This window comes from Ranitomeya variabilis, chromosome 6 (genome assembly GCF_051348905.1).
Source record: "Ranitomeya variabilis isolate aRanVar5 chromosome 6, aRanVar5.hap1, whole genome shotgun sequence".
Classification (NCBI taxonomy): domain Eukaryota; kingdom Metazoa; phylum Chordata; class Amphibia; order Anura; family Dendrobatidae; genus Ranitomeya; species Ranitomeya variabilis.
In genome coordinates, this window is record NC_135237.1 from 41787420 (window position 1) to 41805772 (window position 18353).

Consider the following 18353-nt stretch of genomic DNA (forward strand, 5'->3'; position numbering starts at 1 on the left):
GGTGGTTCCACTTCATAAGCATTCTGCCAGCACAATAGGTGCAGGGCCTGTTTTCCTTTACTTTCTAGCATGCACCGTTCCTGACATTTGCCAATGACTTGGCTGTCCTGAACTGAAAGCGCTCTTTTATGCTTTTCTTGTATGCAGTTTAAGGGACAGGTAAGCAGGAGTCGGATACCCACCCCGCAACATGTAATCAATTACATTCAACAACATGTAGTGGACAGCAAATTAGACAGAAAACAAGCACCTAGTAATTGGCATTTTGCGGTGATTTTTAAGTGCTAAATCAACATATATATTTTTTTAAAAATGATTAGCAGATTACCTGGTTATCAAATTACTTATCACCTAAGATCAAGTTGCCTGAAAGTAGAGGGACACAAATATTTTCTAGCATTTCTAATAATGTTTCTTTTTTGTTTATTTTTCAGATCATCATCAGAGCCGTTACGTTGGGGAACGGCACATCTGAGTCTATTGCAATCGATGACATTTCTTTCAGTGAAGGATGTAAACCAGCTAATGGTGAGTAATTCTTTGTTTTCCAGGAAGTATCGTTTCTCCTTGTGGAGATCGACATGCTAAGCATGCTCCTCATCTCGGCATGCTCAGCATGTCCATCTCCGCCAGGAGAAACGTTACTTCTTGGATATCGGTCAGACGCCTCTCACACAGCCAAATCAGATCTCCGCTGTGCACTGATGAGGGGCAGTACCCCGAAAAACACAGTGTCTGCAAATTGAGATTCTGGTTTGGCTATTATCCTAAGTCATGTGACAAGGCTCGTTAAAGGGTCAACATAGACTTGTCGGATCGCTACTTCCAATAGGTGGCGCTAGAGTTCTAGTTCTCTTCCTCTCTGAAGAGACAATTTGCATAATTAGCATTCTTTGTTTTGTGATGTTAATTTATGTCCTCCTTTTATGTATGTCTTAGAAATGTCCAAAAAAGGACAAAACATTGAATTCTACCGTTTCGATTACTTTTCTCCGAGCGTTGATCCCAAAAATGCCCAAACCAAACCCCTGTAATGTAGCTGAGATTTTATCCTTATCTAACGACTCCCTCGGATAGGCAGGATAGGCCATCTGTATCAGGTTCATAGGGGTTCAATTCTCAGGTTTTTTCAGTATTTTTTTAATATTTCTGTCTGGCTTTGTGCTAATTCATTATATATTGATATAAAGGTTTAAACTTATTTTAGGCCATCTGTTATTTATCTTGTTATTTGGGCCATCTGTTATTCCTGTTTTCTTTTTGGAGTACACACAATACGATTATAAAAAGGAATGTGTCATCAAAAATTTTAAATGTTTATTTTTTTATACATACATATATATATATATATGTATATACGGTAGGTATATGTGTGTGTATATATATATATATATATATATATATATATATATATGTTGTACAGTATACAGTGCAATGCAGGACAGGATAGGTCCTCCACTGTTAAAGATGTTCATGTTTACTACTTTTATGCTTTTACGTACTTTTTTATACTTTTTTTTACTTTTGCTTTTTTCACTATTTTGCTTTTATTTACTACTTCTGCATTCTGAGCAGTGGGACCTCCTCTATTAAACGAGAGTTTTCTAATACAATATTATTACAATGGGGTTTCTAAACATAACAAACCCCTTTAATTGGCAGAAGACTGTAACTACATCCAAATGTTTTCCTGCAGGGCCAGTTCTTGTTGACTAATAGTTTCTTAAATACGTGATTTCAATGGTCCTCCGTGGTTTGCACTGACCTTGATCAGCTGCACAGATCATAATTGAACCTCATAATGGGCAGATGGAATAATTCTATGTATAATGTAAGGCTTAGATGGGACCCGAGGTGTAGTGTGGGTGTGGGCAGGGTAGTTGGTTGCCAAATATGTGGAGAATTACGGGGGGCACAAAATTTTGCGCTCCCCCACTCCTATCTCACTCCATCTGAACTGTTGAGTGATCATGTCTGCAAGCGCACCGCGAGTGTTCGCATGGAAATGCCTCTGCAGAGCGCAGCATTGGAAATGAGATTGTCATGGGAAGCGGCGCTCTGCATAGGCAGTGACCGAAATGACAAAGCTCAGCATATTGATGTGAACTTTGTGAGCTTGATTGTAGCCTATGCAGAGTGCAGCAGCTGATGAAAATCTCATCTGCACTGCTGTGCTTGGTATAAACAGCAAGGGAGAAGGGAGAAGAATGGCACGTAGAAATGAAGACAGTTTTGTATCTAGTGCAGTTCAATAATGTCTTAATTCATCAGTAAGATCTGCTTTTATATTTTTACACCTTTTCTAACCCTAACTAGGTTTATTATTAGGGAGTGGTTTAGGTTTAGGCTTCGGCTTAGGTTTGCACTTAAGACTAGGGATAAGTTTAGTCTCAGGACTAGAGATTGAGTTAAGGCTAGGCTTAGGGCTAGGGTTAGATTTATGTTTAGACGTAGCCTTAGGGATAGGGCTAAAGTAATAAAATTGTAACATTAAAAACAAAATGTAGTAAAAAATTAAAACCAATAAAAAGCATAACTTTGAATTTTTTTTTATCTTGGATTTTAGCAACAGAAAAAAAAAGAACAAAAAAAAAACCTGAAAAAAATTAGGGAGGTCAAAATCAAAACTATAATTACATCATTCATTTCTTCAAATTATGATATATTTGAGTTGTAAACAAGGAGTTCAGTACTGGACTGGTGGAAAACACTCGGGGAGTTTATGGGTTTAATGGGCGCAAAAAGCTTGTCATACACTAGGGATTGGCAGCCCATGCTACCCCAGTGGATGGGACAGAGATCAGAGGATGGCACATGGACCACCAAGACTTGGTGTCAATGAGTCACCCGGTGGCATAAGGCACAACTGAATTGTGCAGTGTTTTGCATGGTGTGTAATAGATGAAAAGCTATAGAAGTAATTTTTTTTTCAAAAATACTTATGACTAGAGTTGAGCGACTTTCATTTTTTTAAGATCGAGTCGGGTTTTGTGAAACCCGATTTTGTCCAGAGTCGAGTCGAGTGCAGTCGGCCGATTATCGCTAAAAGTCGGGGATCGACCGAAACACGAAACCCAATGCAAGTCAATGGGGAAGCATAGTCGGCAGTGAGTGGAGGCCAGGAAAACACCTACAGTGCCCATTTTAATGCCAAAAACATCCATTCTTGTTTCTGAAGCTTGTCAATCTTAATTAACTTTATAATAATAGTTGGGCATAGGGAATTGGGGGTCATTTGGCAAAAGTTGTGGGGGGAGTAGGGCCGGCTCAAGTTTTTCGTGGGCCCAGGAAATGCGGACTACGTCACGGCGGTGTTGCAGGGAAAGGTAAGTATTTCAACGTTGCAAGTGCTGTGATCCTGAGCAAGCAGGGGGGGCCCACTCGTTCGCATTGGCACTGGCACAGGGCCCCTCAAAGTACAGCGATGTGTGTTTGCATGGCGGGGGCGCCTCCCACCAGCAGCGACACTTTTGCGTACTCTGAGGGGCCCTGTGCCAGTGACGTCGCCAACGAGTATGCCCCCCCACCTGATGAAGGAACCTGCACTTTCATCTGCACCTTCCTCTCTGTCCCTGTGTAAGGTGGTATAACATGCGGGAAGGGGAACCTTACTTTCAGCAGGGTCAGATTCTGGCTGTGTAGAGTACAAGGGGAATGTAGTGGTCTAGGTCAATGTACCAGCAGACTCATCTAGCAGTGGCTGGGCAATGGGCAGGATGAGGAGGAAACAGATATAGGGCCAAAGAATAAAGTAGGCTAAATGCAGTTCAAAATTGGTAACAGGACTAAACAGGCGGCATTGCTTTGTTCAGTGGAGTAGCAAACCCAAGAGCAGCAGACACTGTTTCAAGGGCATAACCACACTAGTAGGCCAAATGCAGTTTAATATCTGATAGTATAGGGCGAAAGCCAGAATGTGGAAGCTCAGCTTTGTTCAGTTGAGGACAACACCAGGCAGGGGCAGACAGACACCTTTAGTAGGCCGGAACAGCCAATTGCATTTTTAAAAATGGTAATTTGGAACTGAAGGTAGAAGCTCAGCTTTATTCAGTTGAGGACAACACCAGGCAGGGGCAGACATTCACCTTTAGTAGGCCGGAACAGCCAATTGCATTTTTAAAAATGGTAATTTGGAACAGAAGGTTGAGGCTCAGCTTTATTCAGTTGAGGACAACACCAGGCAGGGGCAGACATTCACCTTTAGTAGGCCGGAACAGCCAATTGCATTTTTAAAAATGGTAATTTGGAACAGAAGGTTGAGGCTCAGCTTTATTCAGTTGAGGACAACACCAGGCAGGGGCAGACAGACACCTTTAGTAGGCCGGAACAGCCAATTGCATTTTTAAAAATGGTAATTTGGAACAGAAGGTTGAAGCTCAGCTTTATTCAGTTGAGGACAACACCAGGCAGGGGCAGACAGACACCTTTAGTAGGCCGGAACAGCCAATTGCTTTTTTAAAAATGGTAATTTGGAACTGAAGGTTGAAGCTCCGCTTTATTCAGTTGCAGCTTCTTGGCAATAATATAAAGAAGACGAGACAGGACAACACTCGTTGGATGCCATATCTGTGTTTTCACTGGAAAAAAAACTGTCAGTTAACTACTTGTAGGAGAAAGTTTTTGTAGCTGGAGGCCACTTTTTGTATTGTACCAGTTTTCTGTTGTATGTTTGGAACTGAAGGTTGAAGCTCAGCTTTATTCAGTTGAGGACAACACCAGGCAGGGGCAGACACCTTTAGAAGGACGGAACAGCCAATTTTTTTAAAAACAGCAGTTAATCAGAGCCAGAAGGTAGAAGCTCAGCTTTATTCAGTTGAGGACAACTTGAACTAGGGACTGCAGACAGACTTTGCAGGCTGTCCCCTGTGTGGACCATGCATCCAATACATTAACCCATTTAGCCACAAAGGACACGTAACCTTCCGTGGCCAGGCCTACAGGTCCATGTGTCTGTTGTCAGGTATACCTTTGGACTGACAAATTGACAGAATGCAAGGACAATGCGGTCTTTAACATGCAGGTGGAGGGGTGGGATGGCTTTTCTCGCAAAAGAATTGTCAACTGGGTAGCTCATAGCGTGGTATATCGTAGTTCATCCTGGCTTTATTAATATTAAATTAAATAAAAAAATAGGCTCTAGGCACTTTATTATTGGTTCCAGGGGTACACGGGCAGCAGTGGTCAGGTGAGTGGAGGCCTAGTGGAAGGAGGGACCTTAGACAGGCTTCGAAGGCCTAACATAATAAAATGGGCTGGCGGTAGGCACTTTATTATTGGTTCCAGGGGTACACGGGCAGCAGTGGTCTGGTCAGTGGAGGCCTAGTGGAAGGAGGGACCGCAGACAGGCTTCAAAGGCCTAACATAATAAAATGGGCTGGCTGTAGGCACTTTATTATTGGTTCCAGGGGTACACGGGCAGCAGTGGTCAGGTGAGTGGAGGCCTAGTGGAAGGAGGGACCGCAGACAGGCTTCGAAGGCCTAACACAATAAAATGGGCTGGCTGTAGGCACTTTAAAATTGGTTCCAGGGGTACACGGGCAGCAGTGGTCTGGTCAGTGGAGGCCTAGTGGAAGGAGGGACCGCAGACAGGCTTCGAAGGCCTAAAATAACAAACAATAGGCTCATGGCAGTTTTACAGCGGTTACATGGATACACGGGCAGCTTGGTGGTGAGTGGAGGAGTATTTAAAGTAGGGACCGCAGACAGGCTATCAAAGGCCTAAAATAACAAACAATAGGCTCATGGCAGCTTTACAGCGGTTACATGGATACACAGGCAGCTTGGTGGTGAGTGGAGGAGTATTTAAAGTAGGGACCGCAGACAGGCTATCAAAGGCCTAAAATAACAAACAATAGGCTCATGGCAGCTTTACAGCGGTTACATGGATACACAGGCAGCTTGGTGGTGAGTGGAGGAGTATTTAAAGTAGGGACCGCAGACAGGCTATCAAAGGCCTAAAATAACAAACAATAGGCTCATGGCAGTTTTACAGCGGTTACATGGATACACGGGCAGGCAGCTTGGTGGTGAGTGGAGGAGTATTTAAAGTAGGGACCGCAGACAGGCTATCAAAGGCCTAAAATAACAAACAATAGGCTCATGGCAGTTTTACAGCGGTTACATGGATACACGGGCAGGCAGCTTGGTGGTGAGTGGAGGAGTATTTAAAGTAGGGACCGCAGACAGGCTATCAAAGGCCTAAAATAACAAACAATAGGCTTATGGCAGTTTTACAGCGGTTACATGGATACACGGGCAGGCAGCTTGGTGGTGAGTGGAGGAGTATTTAAAGTAGGGACCGCAGACAGGCTATCAAAGGCCTAAAATAACAAACAATAGGCTCATGGCAGCTTTACAGCGGTTACATGGATACACAGGCAGCTTGGTGGTGAGTGGAGGAGTATTTAAAGTAGGGACCGCAGACAGGCTATCAAAGGCCTAAAATAACAAACAATAGGCTCATGGCAGCTTTACAGCGGTTACATGGATACACAGGCAGCTTGGTGGTGAGTGGAGGAGTATTTAAAGTAGGGACCGCAGACAGGCTATCAAAGGCCTAAAATAACAAACAATAGGCTCATGGCAGCTTTACAGCGGTTACATGGATACACAGGCAGCTTGGTGGTGAGTGGAGGAGTATTTAAAGTAGGGACCGCAGACAGGCTATCAAAGGCCTAAAATAACAAACAATAGGCTCATGGCAGCTTTACAGCGGTTACATGGATACACAGGCAGCTTGGTGGTGAGTGGAGGAGTATTTAAAGTAGGGACCGCAGACAGGCTATCAAAGGCCTAAAATAACAAACAATAGGCTCATGGCAGCTTTACAGCGGTTACATGGATACACAGGCAGCTTGGTGGTGAGTGGAGGAGTATTTAAAGTAGGGACCGCAGACAGGCTATCAAAGGCCTAAAATAACAAACAATAGGCTCATGGCAGCTTTACAGCGGTTACATGGATACACAGGCAGCTTGGTGATGAGTGGAGGAGTATTTAAAGTAGGGACCGCAGACAGGCTATCAAAGGCCTAAAATAACAAACAATAGGCTCATGGCAGTTTTACAGCGGTTACATGGATACACGGGCAGGCAGCTTGGTGGTGAGTGGAGGAGTATTTAAAGTAGGGACCGCAGACAGGCTATCAAAGGCCTAAAATAACAAACAATAGGCTCATGGCAGCTTTACAGCGGTTACATGGATACACAGGCAGCTTGGTGGTGAGTGGAGGAGTATTTAAAGTAGGGACCACAGACAGGCTATCAAAGGCCTAAAATAACAAACAATAGGCTCATGGCAGCTTTACAGCGGTTACATGGATACACAGGCAGCTTGGTGGTGAGTGGAGGAGTATTTAAAGTAGGGACCGCAGACAGGCTATCAAAGGCCTAAAATAACAAACAATAGGCTCATGGCAGTTTTACAGCGGTTACATGGATACACGGGCAGGCAGCTTGGTGGTGAGTGGAGGAGTATTTAAAGTAGGGACCGCAGACAGGCTATCAAAGGCCTAAAATAACAAACAATAGGCTTATGGCAGTTTTACAGCGGTTACATGGATACACGGGCAGGCAGCTTGGTGGTGAGTGGAGGAGTATTTAAAGTAGGGACCGCAGACAGGCTATCAAAGGCCTAAAATAACAAACAATAGGCTCATGGCAGTTTTACAGCGGTTACATGGATACACGGGCAGGCAGCTTGGTGGTGAGTGGAGGAGTATTTGAAGTAGGGACCGCAGACAGGCTATCAAAGGCCTAAAATAACAAACAATAGGCTCATGGCAGCTTTACAGCGGTTACATGGATACACAGGCAGCTTGGTGGTCAGTGGAGGAGTATTTAAAGTAGGGACCGCAGACAGGCTATCAAAGGCCTAAAATAACAAACAATAGGCTCATGGCAGCTTTACAGCGGTTACATGGATACACGGGCAGGCAGCTTGGTGGTGAGTGGAGGAGTATTTAAAGTAGGGACCGCAGACAGGCTATCAAAGGCCTAAAATAACAAACAATAGGCTCATGGCAGCTTTACAGCGGTTACATGGATACACAGGCAGCTTGGTGGTGAGTGGAGGAGTATTTAAAGTAGGGACCGCAGACAGGCTATCAAAGGCCTAAAATAACAAACAATAGGCTCATGGCAGCTTTACAGCGGTTACATGGATACACAGGCAGCTTGGTGTTGAGTGGAGGAGTATTTAAAGTAGGGACCGCAGACAGGCTATCAAAGGCCTAAAATAACAAACAATAGGCTCATGGCAGCTTTACAGCGGTTACATGGATACACAGGCAGCTTGGTGGTGAGTGGAGGAGTATTTAAAGTAGGGACCGCAGGCAGGCTATCAAAGGCCTAAAATAACAAACAATAGGCTCATGGCAGCTTTACAGCGGTTACATGGATACACAGGCAGCTTGGTGATGAGTGGAGGAGTATTTAAAGTAGGGACCGCAGACAGGCTATCAAAGGCCTAATATAACAAACAATAGGCTCATGGCAGTTTTACAGCGGTTACATGGATACACGGGCAGGCAGCTTGGTGGTGAGTGGAGGAGTATTTAAAGTAGGGACCGCAGACAGGCTATCAAAGGCCTAAAATAACAAACAATAGGCTTATGGCAGTTTTACAGCGGTTACATGGATACACGGGCAGGCAGCTTGGTGGTGAGTGGAGGAGTATTTAAAGTAGGGACCGCAGACAGGCTATCAAAGGCCTAAAATAACAAACAATAGGCTCATGGCAGCTTTACAGCGGTTACATGGATACACAGGCAGCTTGGTGGTCAGTGGAGGAGTATTTAAAGTAGGGACCGCAGACAGGCTATCAAAGGCCTAAAATAACAAACAATAGGCTCATGGCAGCTTTACAGCGGTTACATGGATACACGGGCAGGCAGCTTGGTGGTGAGTGGAGGAGTATTTAAAGTAGGGACCGCAGACAGGCTATCAAAGGCCTAAAATAACAAACAATAGGCTCATGGCAGCTTTACAGCGGTTACATGGATACACAGGCAGCTTGGTGGTGAGTGGAGGAGTAGTGCAAGGAGTGTCTGTCCCAGTACTCCCAAAATATAAATAGATGTTAATGTCTCACAAAACAACCAAAACAAAAAAAAAGGTGGCATACTTAGGTACAGGGGTGGGCTCATCTACTGAGTTTCTGACATAGTAATTTGGCAGTAACTATTTAATGGTGCCAATATAGGACACAGACACAGACTACTTTAAGTTGCATCATAGATGTCTACAAATTTGTATTGTCAGTGCCAGACATTGAATGATGTCAGCGAATAGACTAAAGATTGGTGGAGCTGTGCGACATAATTTTGCACGTGGTAGAGCACATTTTGAGCTGGGGTAGGGGGGAACTCTCTTGAGGCCGGCGGGACCGCCCCAGGGCCCCTCATGTTACAACGGTGTGTCTGACGTTGGGTGCGCACCACCACCGCCAGAGACACTACATTGTACTATGAGGGACCCAGTAGCAATGCCGTCAACCAAAAGCGAGCACACCCACCTCTTCAGACAAACAGCAGTCTCACGGGTGCTTGCGCCAAGTCGCGATACCACGGCCCCGTGTGGGGAGTTTTGCCATTTAGGGAGGTGTAAACATGTCGTATGCTGTACAATCAGCTGCAGCAAATTAGACATTAGAAAAGTAATTCACAGGCAAGAGCTTTTCATAGGAAAGCTAGGTGTCGGCCGGGCAAGGTGGGGCAAAAGATTTCGAAATCCAGTTGTGGTTCATTTTAATGAATGTTAGATCGTCAACATTTTGGGTAGCCAGACGAGTCCTTTTTTCGGTTAATATTGAACCTGCAGCACTGAATACTCTTTCTGATAGGACACTTGCTGCCGGGCAAGCAAGCTCCTGCAATGCATATTCTGCCAATTCTGGCCAGGTGTCTAATTTGGAGGCCCAGTAATCAAATGGGAATGACGGTTGAGGGAGAACATCGATAAGGGATGAAAAATAGTTAGTAACCATACTGGACAAATGTTGTCTCCTGTCACTTTCAATTGATGCAGCAGTACCTGTCCTGTCTGCGGTCATAGCAAAATCACTCCACAACCTGGTCAGAAAACCCCTCTGTCCAACGCCACTTCTGATGTGTGCACCCCTAACACTCCTAGTCTGCTGCCCCCTGGAGCTCGTGTGAGAACGATCACGTGCGCTGTGTGCTGGGAATGCCTGAAGCAAACGGTCAACAAGAGTTGATTGTTTGGTTGCTAATATTAGTTCCAAGTTCTCATGTGGCATAATATTTTGCAATTTGCCTTTATAGCGTGGATCAAGGAGGCAGGCCAACCAGTAATCGTCATCGTTCATCATTTTCGTAATGCGTGTGTCCCTTTTTAGGATACGTAAGGCATAATCCGCCATGTGGGCCAAAGTTCCAGTTGTCAAATCTCCGGTTGTGATTGGTTGAGGGGCAGTTGCAGGCAAATCTACGTCACTTGTGTCCCTCAAAAAACCAGAACCCGGCCGTGACACGCAACCAATTTCCTGTGCCCCCGGGAAAGGTTCGGCATTAAAAATATACTCATCCCCATCATCCTCCTCGTCCTCCACCTCCTCTTCGCCCGCTACCTCGTCCTGTACACTGCCCTGACCAGACAATGGCTGACTGTCATCAAGGCTTTCCTCTTCCTCTGGTGCAGACGCCTGCTCCTTTATGTGCGTCAAACTTTGCATCAGCAGACGCATTAGGGGGATGCTCATGCTTATTACGGCGTTGTCTGCACTAACCAGCCGTGTGCATTCCTCAAAACACTGAAGGACTTGACACATGTCTTGTATCTTAGACCACTGCACACCTGACAACTCCATGTCTGCCATCCTACTGCCTGCCCGTGTATCCTCCCACAAATAAATAACAGCACGCCTCTGTTCGCACAGTCTCTGAAGCATGTGCAGTGTTGAGTTCCACCTTGTTGCAACGTCTATGATGAGGCGATGCTGGGGAAGGTTCAAAGACCGCTGATAGGTCTGCATACGGCTGGCGTGTACAGGCGAACGTCGGATATGTGAGCAAAGTGCACGCACTTTGAGGAGCAGGTCGGAGAACCCAGGATAAGTTTTCAATAAGCACTGCACCACCAGGTTTAAGGTGTGAGCCAGGCAAGGAATGTGTTTCAGTTGGGAAAGGGAGATGGCAGCCATGAAATTCCTTCCGTTATCACTCACTACCTTGCCTGCCTCAAGATCTACTGTGCCCAGCCACGACTGCGTTTCTTGTTGCAAGAACTCGGACAGAACTTCCGCGGTGTGTCTGTTGTCGCCCAAACACTTCATAGCCAATACAGCCTGCTGACGCTTGGCAGTAGCTGGCCCATAATGGGACAACTGGTGTGCAACAGTGTCATCTGCCGATGGAGTGGTTGGCAGACTGCGTTCTGTGGAAGAGCTGTAGCTTCTGCAGGAGGACGAGGAGGAGGAGGAGGAGGGGGTGCGAACGCCTACAGCCAACTGTTTCCTAGACCGTGGGCTAGGCACAACTGTCCCTAAATTGATGTCGCCTGTGGACCCTGCATCCACCACATTCACCCAGTGTGCCGTGATGGACACATAACGTCCCTGGCCATGCCTACTGGTCCATGCATCTGTAGTCAGGTGCACCTTTGTACTCACAGATTGCCTGAGTGCATGGACGATGCGCTGTTTAACATGCTGGTGCAGGGCTGGGATGGCTTTTCTGGAAAAAAAGTGTCGACTGGGTAGCTCGTATCGTGGTTCAGCGTACTCCATCAGGGCTTTGAAAGCTTCGCTTTCAACTAACCGGTAGGGCATCATCTCTAACGAGATTAGTCTAGCTATGTGGGCGTTAAAACCCTGTGTACGCGGATGCGAGGATAAGTACTTCCTTTTTCTAACCAGAGTCTCATGTAGGGTGAGCTGGACTGGAGAGCTGGAGATCGTGGAACTTTCGGGTGTGCCGGTGTACATGGCAGACTGAGAGACGGTTGGAGACGGTATTGTTTCCGCCGGTGCCCTAGATGCAATATTTCCTCCTACAAAACTGGTGGTTCCCTGACCCTGACTGCTTTTGGCTGGCAAAGAAACCTGCACAGATACTGCCGGTGGTGCGGAAAATGGTGGCCTTACAGTGACGGAAGGGATGTTGCGTTGCTGACTAGCTTCATTGGCCGAGGGTGCTACAACCTTAAGGGACGTTTGGTAGTTAGTCCAGGCTTGAAAATGCATGGTGGTTAAGTGTCTATGCATGCAACTAGTATTTAGACTTTTCAGATTCTGACCTCTGCTTAAGCTAGTTGAACATTTTTGACAGATGACTTTGCGCTGATCAGTTGGATGTTGTTTAAAAAAATGCCAGACTGCACTCTTCCTAGACTCGGATCCCTTTTCAGGGATTGCAGACTGAGCTTTAACCGGATGGCCACGCTGTCCTCCAACAGGTTTTGGCTTTGACACGCGTTTTGGGCCAGATACGGGCCCGGCAGATGGAACCTGTTGCGATGTTGATGCCTGCTGCGGCCCCTCCTCCACCTCCGCTTCTGAACTACTGCCGCCTGCACCCTGTTCCCCCAATGGCTGCCAATCGGGGTCAATAACTGGGTCATCTATTACCTCCTCTTCGAGCTCGTGTGCAACTTCGTCTGTGTCACTGTGTCGGTCGGTGGTATAGCGTTCGTGGCGGGGCAACATAGTCTCATCAGGGTCTGATTGTGGATCTGTACCCTGAGAGGGCAATGTGGTGGTCTGAGTCAAAGGAGCAGCATAGTACTCTGGCTGTGGCTGTGCATCAGTGCACTCCATGTCAGAATATACTTGTAATGGGCATGGCCTGTTAAATGTTTCACTTTCTAAGCCAGGGACGGTATGTGTAAAGAGCTCCATGGAGTGACCCGTTGTGTCGCCTGCTGCATCCTTCTCTCTTGTTGTAGTTTTTGCTGAGGAGGACAAGGAAGCGACTTGTCCCTGACCGTGAACATCCACAAGCGACGCGCTGCTTTTACATTTACCAGTTTCGGAAGAGGAGGCAAAAGAGCTAGAGGCTGAGTCTGCAATGTAAGCCAAAACTTGCTGTTGCTGCTCCGCCTTTAAAAGCGGTTTTCCTACTCCCAGAAAAGAGAGCGTTCGAGGCCTTGTGTAGCCTGACGACGAAACTGGCTCCACAGCTCCAGACTTAGGTGGAATATTTTTATCCCCACGACCACCTGATGCTCCACTACCACTACCATCATTACCAGCTGACAATGAACGCCCACGACGACCTCTTGCACCAGACTTCCTCATTGTTTTAAAATCTTAACCAAAGTAACTTTATTTGTTGCTGTCAAACAACTTACACGGTGAGCTATAACTTCAGTATGATTTCAATATCCCTTAACAGGTTGGTGAGACCACAAGGAAAATCAGGCACAATGTTACACACTCTGTTTTCTGTGGCACAAAATCACAGAGATGACACACACGCAGGACTGTCACTCAAGCACTAATGTCAATATTAATCTCCCACCTAATTTATTTATTTTTTTTTTTCAGGGAGACTTTAGAAACCAAATAATATTAAAAAAACCAAAAAAATAAATAGCCTTTCTATGGCCCACTGAATGAGAGAGGTGGCACACCCAGGAGTCAAGACTGGCACACAAGCTGAAAGGGCAATATTACTCTCCCACTGTTTTTTTTTTTTTCAGGGAGACTTTAGAAACCAAATAATAAGAAAAAAAATAAATAAATAAATAGGCTTTCTATAGCCCACTGAATGAGAGATAGCACACACAGCAGTGGCACACAAGCCCTGACTGAGGCCAATATTTTTCTCCCACTGATTGATGTAGTGTTTTTGTGTTGAGGTAGATTTTAGAACACAAATCAAGGAAAAAAAAAAATGCTTTCTATGGCCCACTGAATGAGAGAGGTGGCACACCCAGGAGTCAAGACTGGCACACAAGCTGAAAGGGCAATATTACTCTCCCACTGTTTTTTTATGTATTTTTTGTTTTTTAAGGGAGACTTTAGAATCCCAATAATATTTAAAAAAAAAAATAAATAGGCTTTCTATGGCCCACTGAATGAGAGAGGTGGCACACCCAGGAGTCAAGACTGGCACACAAGCTGAAAGGGCAATATTACTCTCCCACTGTTTTTTTATGTATTTTTTGTTTTTTAAGGGAGACTTTAGAAACCCAATAATATTTAAAAAAAAAAATAAATAGGCTTTCTATGGCCCACTGAATGAGAGAGGTGGCACACCCAGGAGTCAAGACTGGCACACAAGCTGAAAGGGCAATATTACTCTCCCACTGTTTTTTTAAGTTTTTTTTTTATTATTTTCAGGGAGACTTTAGAAACCAAATAATATTAAAAAAACCAAAAAAATAAATAGGCTTTCTATGGCCCACTGAATGAGAGAGAGGTGGCACACCCAGGAGTCAAGACTGGCACACAAGCTGAAAGGGCAATATTACTCTCCCACTGTTTTTTTTTTTTTTTTTTTTTTCAGGGAGACTTTAGAAACCAAATAATAAGAAAAAAAATAAATAAATAAATAGGCTTTCTATAGCCCACTGAATGAGAGATAGCACACACAGCAGTGGCACACAAGCCCTGACTGAGGCCAATATTTTTCTCCCACTGATTGATGTAGTGTTTTTGTGTTGAGGTAGATTTTAGAACACAAATCAAGGAAAAAAAAAAATGCTTTCTATGGCCCACTGAATGAGAGAGGTGGCACACCCAGGAGTCAAGACTGGCACACAAGCTGAAAGGGCAATATTACTCTCCCACTGTTTTTTTATGTATTTTTTGTTTTTTAAGGGAGACTTTAGAATCCCAATAATATTTTTTTAAAAAAATAAATAGGCTTTCTATGGCCCACTGAATGAGAGAGGTGGCACACCCAGGAGTCAAGACTGGCACACAAGCTGAAAGGGCAATATTACTCTCCCACTGTTTTTTTATGTATTTTTTGTTTTTTAAGGGAGACTTTAGAAACCCAATAATATTTAAAAAAAAAAATAAATAGGCTTTCTATGGCCCACTGAATGAGAGAGGTGGCACACCCAGGAGTCAAGACTGGCACACAAGCTGAAAGGGCAATATTACTCTCCCACTGTTTTTTTAAGTTTTTTTTTTATTATTTTCAGGGAGACTTTAGAAACCAAATAATATTAAAAAAACCAAAAAAATAAATAGCCTTTCTATGGCCCACTGAATGAGAGAGAGGTGGCACACCCAGGAGTCAAGACTGGCACACAAGCTGAAAGGGCAATATTACTCTCCCACTGTTTTTTTTTTTTTTTTTTTTTTCAGGGAGACTTTAGAAACCAAATAATAAGAAAAAAAATAAATAAATAAATAGGCTTTCTATAGCCCACTGAATGAGAGATAGCACACACAGCAGTGGCACACAAGATCTGACTGAGGCCAGTATTTTTCTACCACTGATTGATGTAGTGTTTTTGTGTTGAGGTAGATTTTAGAACACAAATCAAGGAAAAAAAAAAAAATGCTTTCTATGGCCCACTGAATGAGAGAGGTGGCACACCCAGGAGTCAAGACTGGCACACAAGCTGAAAGGGCAATATTACTCTCCCACTGTTTTTTTATGTATTTTTTGTTTTTTAAGGGAGACTTTAGAATCCCAATAATATTTAAAAAAAAAAATAAATAGGCTTTCTATGGCCCACTGAATGAGAGAGGTGGCACACCCAGGAGTCAAGACTGGCACACAAGCTGAAAGGGCAATATTACTCTCCCACTGTTTTTTTATGTATTTTTTGTTTTTTAAGGGAGACTTTAGAAACCCAATAATATTTAAAAAAATAAATAGGCTTTCTATGGCCCACTGAATGAGAGAGGTGGCACACCCAGGAGTCAAGACTGGCACACAAGCTGAAAGGGCAATATTACTCTCCCACTGTTTTTTTAAGTTTTTTTTTTATTATTTTCAGGGAGACTTTAGAAACCAAATAATATTAAAAAACCAAAAAAATAAATAGGCTTTCTATGGCCCACTGAATGAGAGAGAGGTGGCACACCCAGGAGTCAAGACTGGCACACAAGCTGAAAGGGCAATATTACTCTCCCACTGTTTTTTTTTTTTTTTCAGGGAGACTTTAGAAACCAAATAATAAGAAAAAAAATAAATAAATAAATAGGCTTTCTATAGCCCACTGAATGAGAGATAGCACACACAGCAGTGGCACACAAGCCCTGACTGAGGCCAATATTTTTCTCCCACTGATTGATGTAGTGTTTTTGTGTTGAGGTAGATTTTAGAACACAAATCAAGGAAAAAAAAAATGCTTTATATGGCCCACTGAATGAGAGAGGTGGCACACCCAGGAGTCAAGACTGGCACACAAGCTGAAAGGGCAATATTACTCTCCCACTGTTTTTTTATGTATTTTTTGTTTTTTAAGGGAGACTTTAGAATCCCAATAATATTTAAAAAAAAAAATAAATAGGCTTTCTATGGCCCACTGAATGAGAGAGGTGGCACACCCAGGAGTCAAGACTGGCACACAAGCTGAAAGGGCAATATTACTCTCCCACTGTTTTTTTATGTATTTTTTGTTTTTTAAGGGAGACTTTAGAAACCCAATAATATTTAAAAAAAAAAATAAATAGGCTTTCTATGGCCCACTGAATGAGAGAGGTGGCACACCCAGGAGTCAAGACTGGCACACAAGCTGAAAGGGCAATATTACTCTCCCACTGTTTTTTTAAGTTTTTTTTTTATTATTTTCAGGGAGACTTTAGAAACCAAATAATATTAAAAAAACCAAAAAAATAAATAGGCTTTCTATGGCCCACTGAATGAGAGAGAGGTGGCACACCCAGGAGTCAAGACTGGCACACAAGCTGAAAGGGCAATATTACTCTCCCACTGTTTTTTTTTTTTTTTTTTTTTTTTCAGGGAGACTTTAGAAACCAAATAATAAGAAAAAAAATAAATAAATAAATAGGCTTTCTATAGCCCACTGAATGAGAGATAGCACACACAGCAGTGGCACACAAGCCCTGACTGAGGCCAATATTTTTCTACCACTGATTGATGTAGTGTTTTTGTGTTGAGGTAGATTTTAGAACACAAATCAAGGAAAAAAAAAAAATGCTTTCTATGGCCCACTGAATGAGAGAGGTGGCACACCCAGGAGTCAAGACTGGCACACAAGCTGAAAGGGCAATATTACTCTCCCACTGTTTTTTTATGTATTTTTTGTTTTTTAAGGGAGACTTTAGAAACCCAATAATATTTTTTAAAAAAAATAAATAGGCTTTCTATGGCCCACTGAATGAGAGAGGTGGCACACCCAGGAGTCAAGACTGGCACACAAGCTGAAAGGGCAATATTACTCTCCCACTGTTTTTTCAAGTTTTTTTTTTTTATTTTCAGGGAGACTTTAGAAACCAAATAATATTAAAAAAACCAAAAAAATAAATAGGCTTTCTATGGCCCACTGAATGAGAGAGAGGTGGCACACCCAGGAGTCAAGACTGGCACACAAGCTGAAAGGGCAATATTACTCTCCCACTGTTTTTTTTTTTTTTTTTTTTTTTCAGGGAGACTTTAGAAACCAAATAATAAGAAAAAAAATAAATAAATAAATAGGCTTTCTATAGCCCACTGAATGAGAGATAGCACACACAGCAGTGGCACACAAGCCCTGACTGAGGCCAATATTTTTCTACCACTGATTGATGTAGTGTTTTTGTGTTGAGGTAGATTTTAGAACACAAATCAAGGAAAAAAAAAAAAATGCTTTCTATGGCCCACTGAATGAGAGAGGTGGCACACCCAGGAGTCAAGACTGGCACACAAGCTGAAAGGGCAATATTACTCTCCCACTGTTTTTTTATGTATTTTTTGTTTTTTAAGGGAGACTTTAGAAACCCAATAATATTTAAAAAAAAAAATAAATAGGCTTTCTATGGCCCACTGAATGAGAGAGGTGGCACACCCAGGAGTCAAGACTGGCACACAAGCTGAAAGGGCAATATTACTCTCCCACTGTTTTTTTAAGTTTTTTTTTTTTATTTTCAGGGAGACTTTAGAAACCAAATAATATTAAAAAAACCAAAAAAATAAATAGGCTTTCCATGGCCCACTGAATGAGAGAGAGGTGGCACACCCAGGAGTCAAGACTGGCACACAAGCTGAAAGGGCAATATTACTCTCCCACTGTTTTTTTTTTTTTTTTTTTTTTCAGGGAGACTTTAGAAACCAAATAATAAGAAAAAAAATAAATAAATAAATAGGCTTTCTATAGCCCACTGAATGAGAGATAGCACACACAGCAGTGGCACACAAGCCCTGACTGAGGCCAATATTTTTCTACCACTGATTGATGTAGTGTTTTTGTGTTGAGGTAGAATTTAGAACACA

General features: G+C 43.4%; 1 protein-coding gene across 1 annotated transcript in view; it reads left to right on the top strand.

Annotated features, from left to right (window-relative positions):
* Positions 1-18353, top strand: part of MALRD1 (MAM and LDL receptor class A domain containing 1) — a 491201-nt gene that overhangs the window by 83952 nt on the left and 388896 nt on the right. Inside the window, exon 5 of the mRNA XM_077268326.1 lies at positions 435-528. Within this exon, the coding sequence (XP_077124441.1) occupies positions 435-528 (94 nt within the window). The remainder of the gene's footprint in view (positions 1-434; positions 529-18353) is intronic.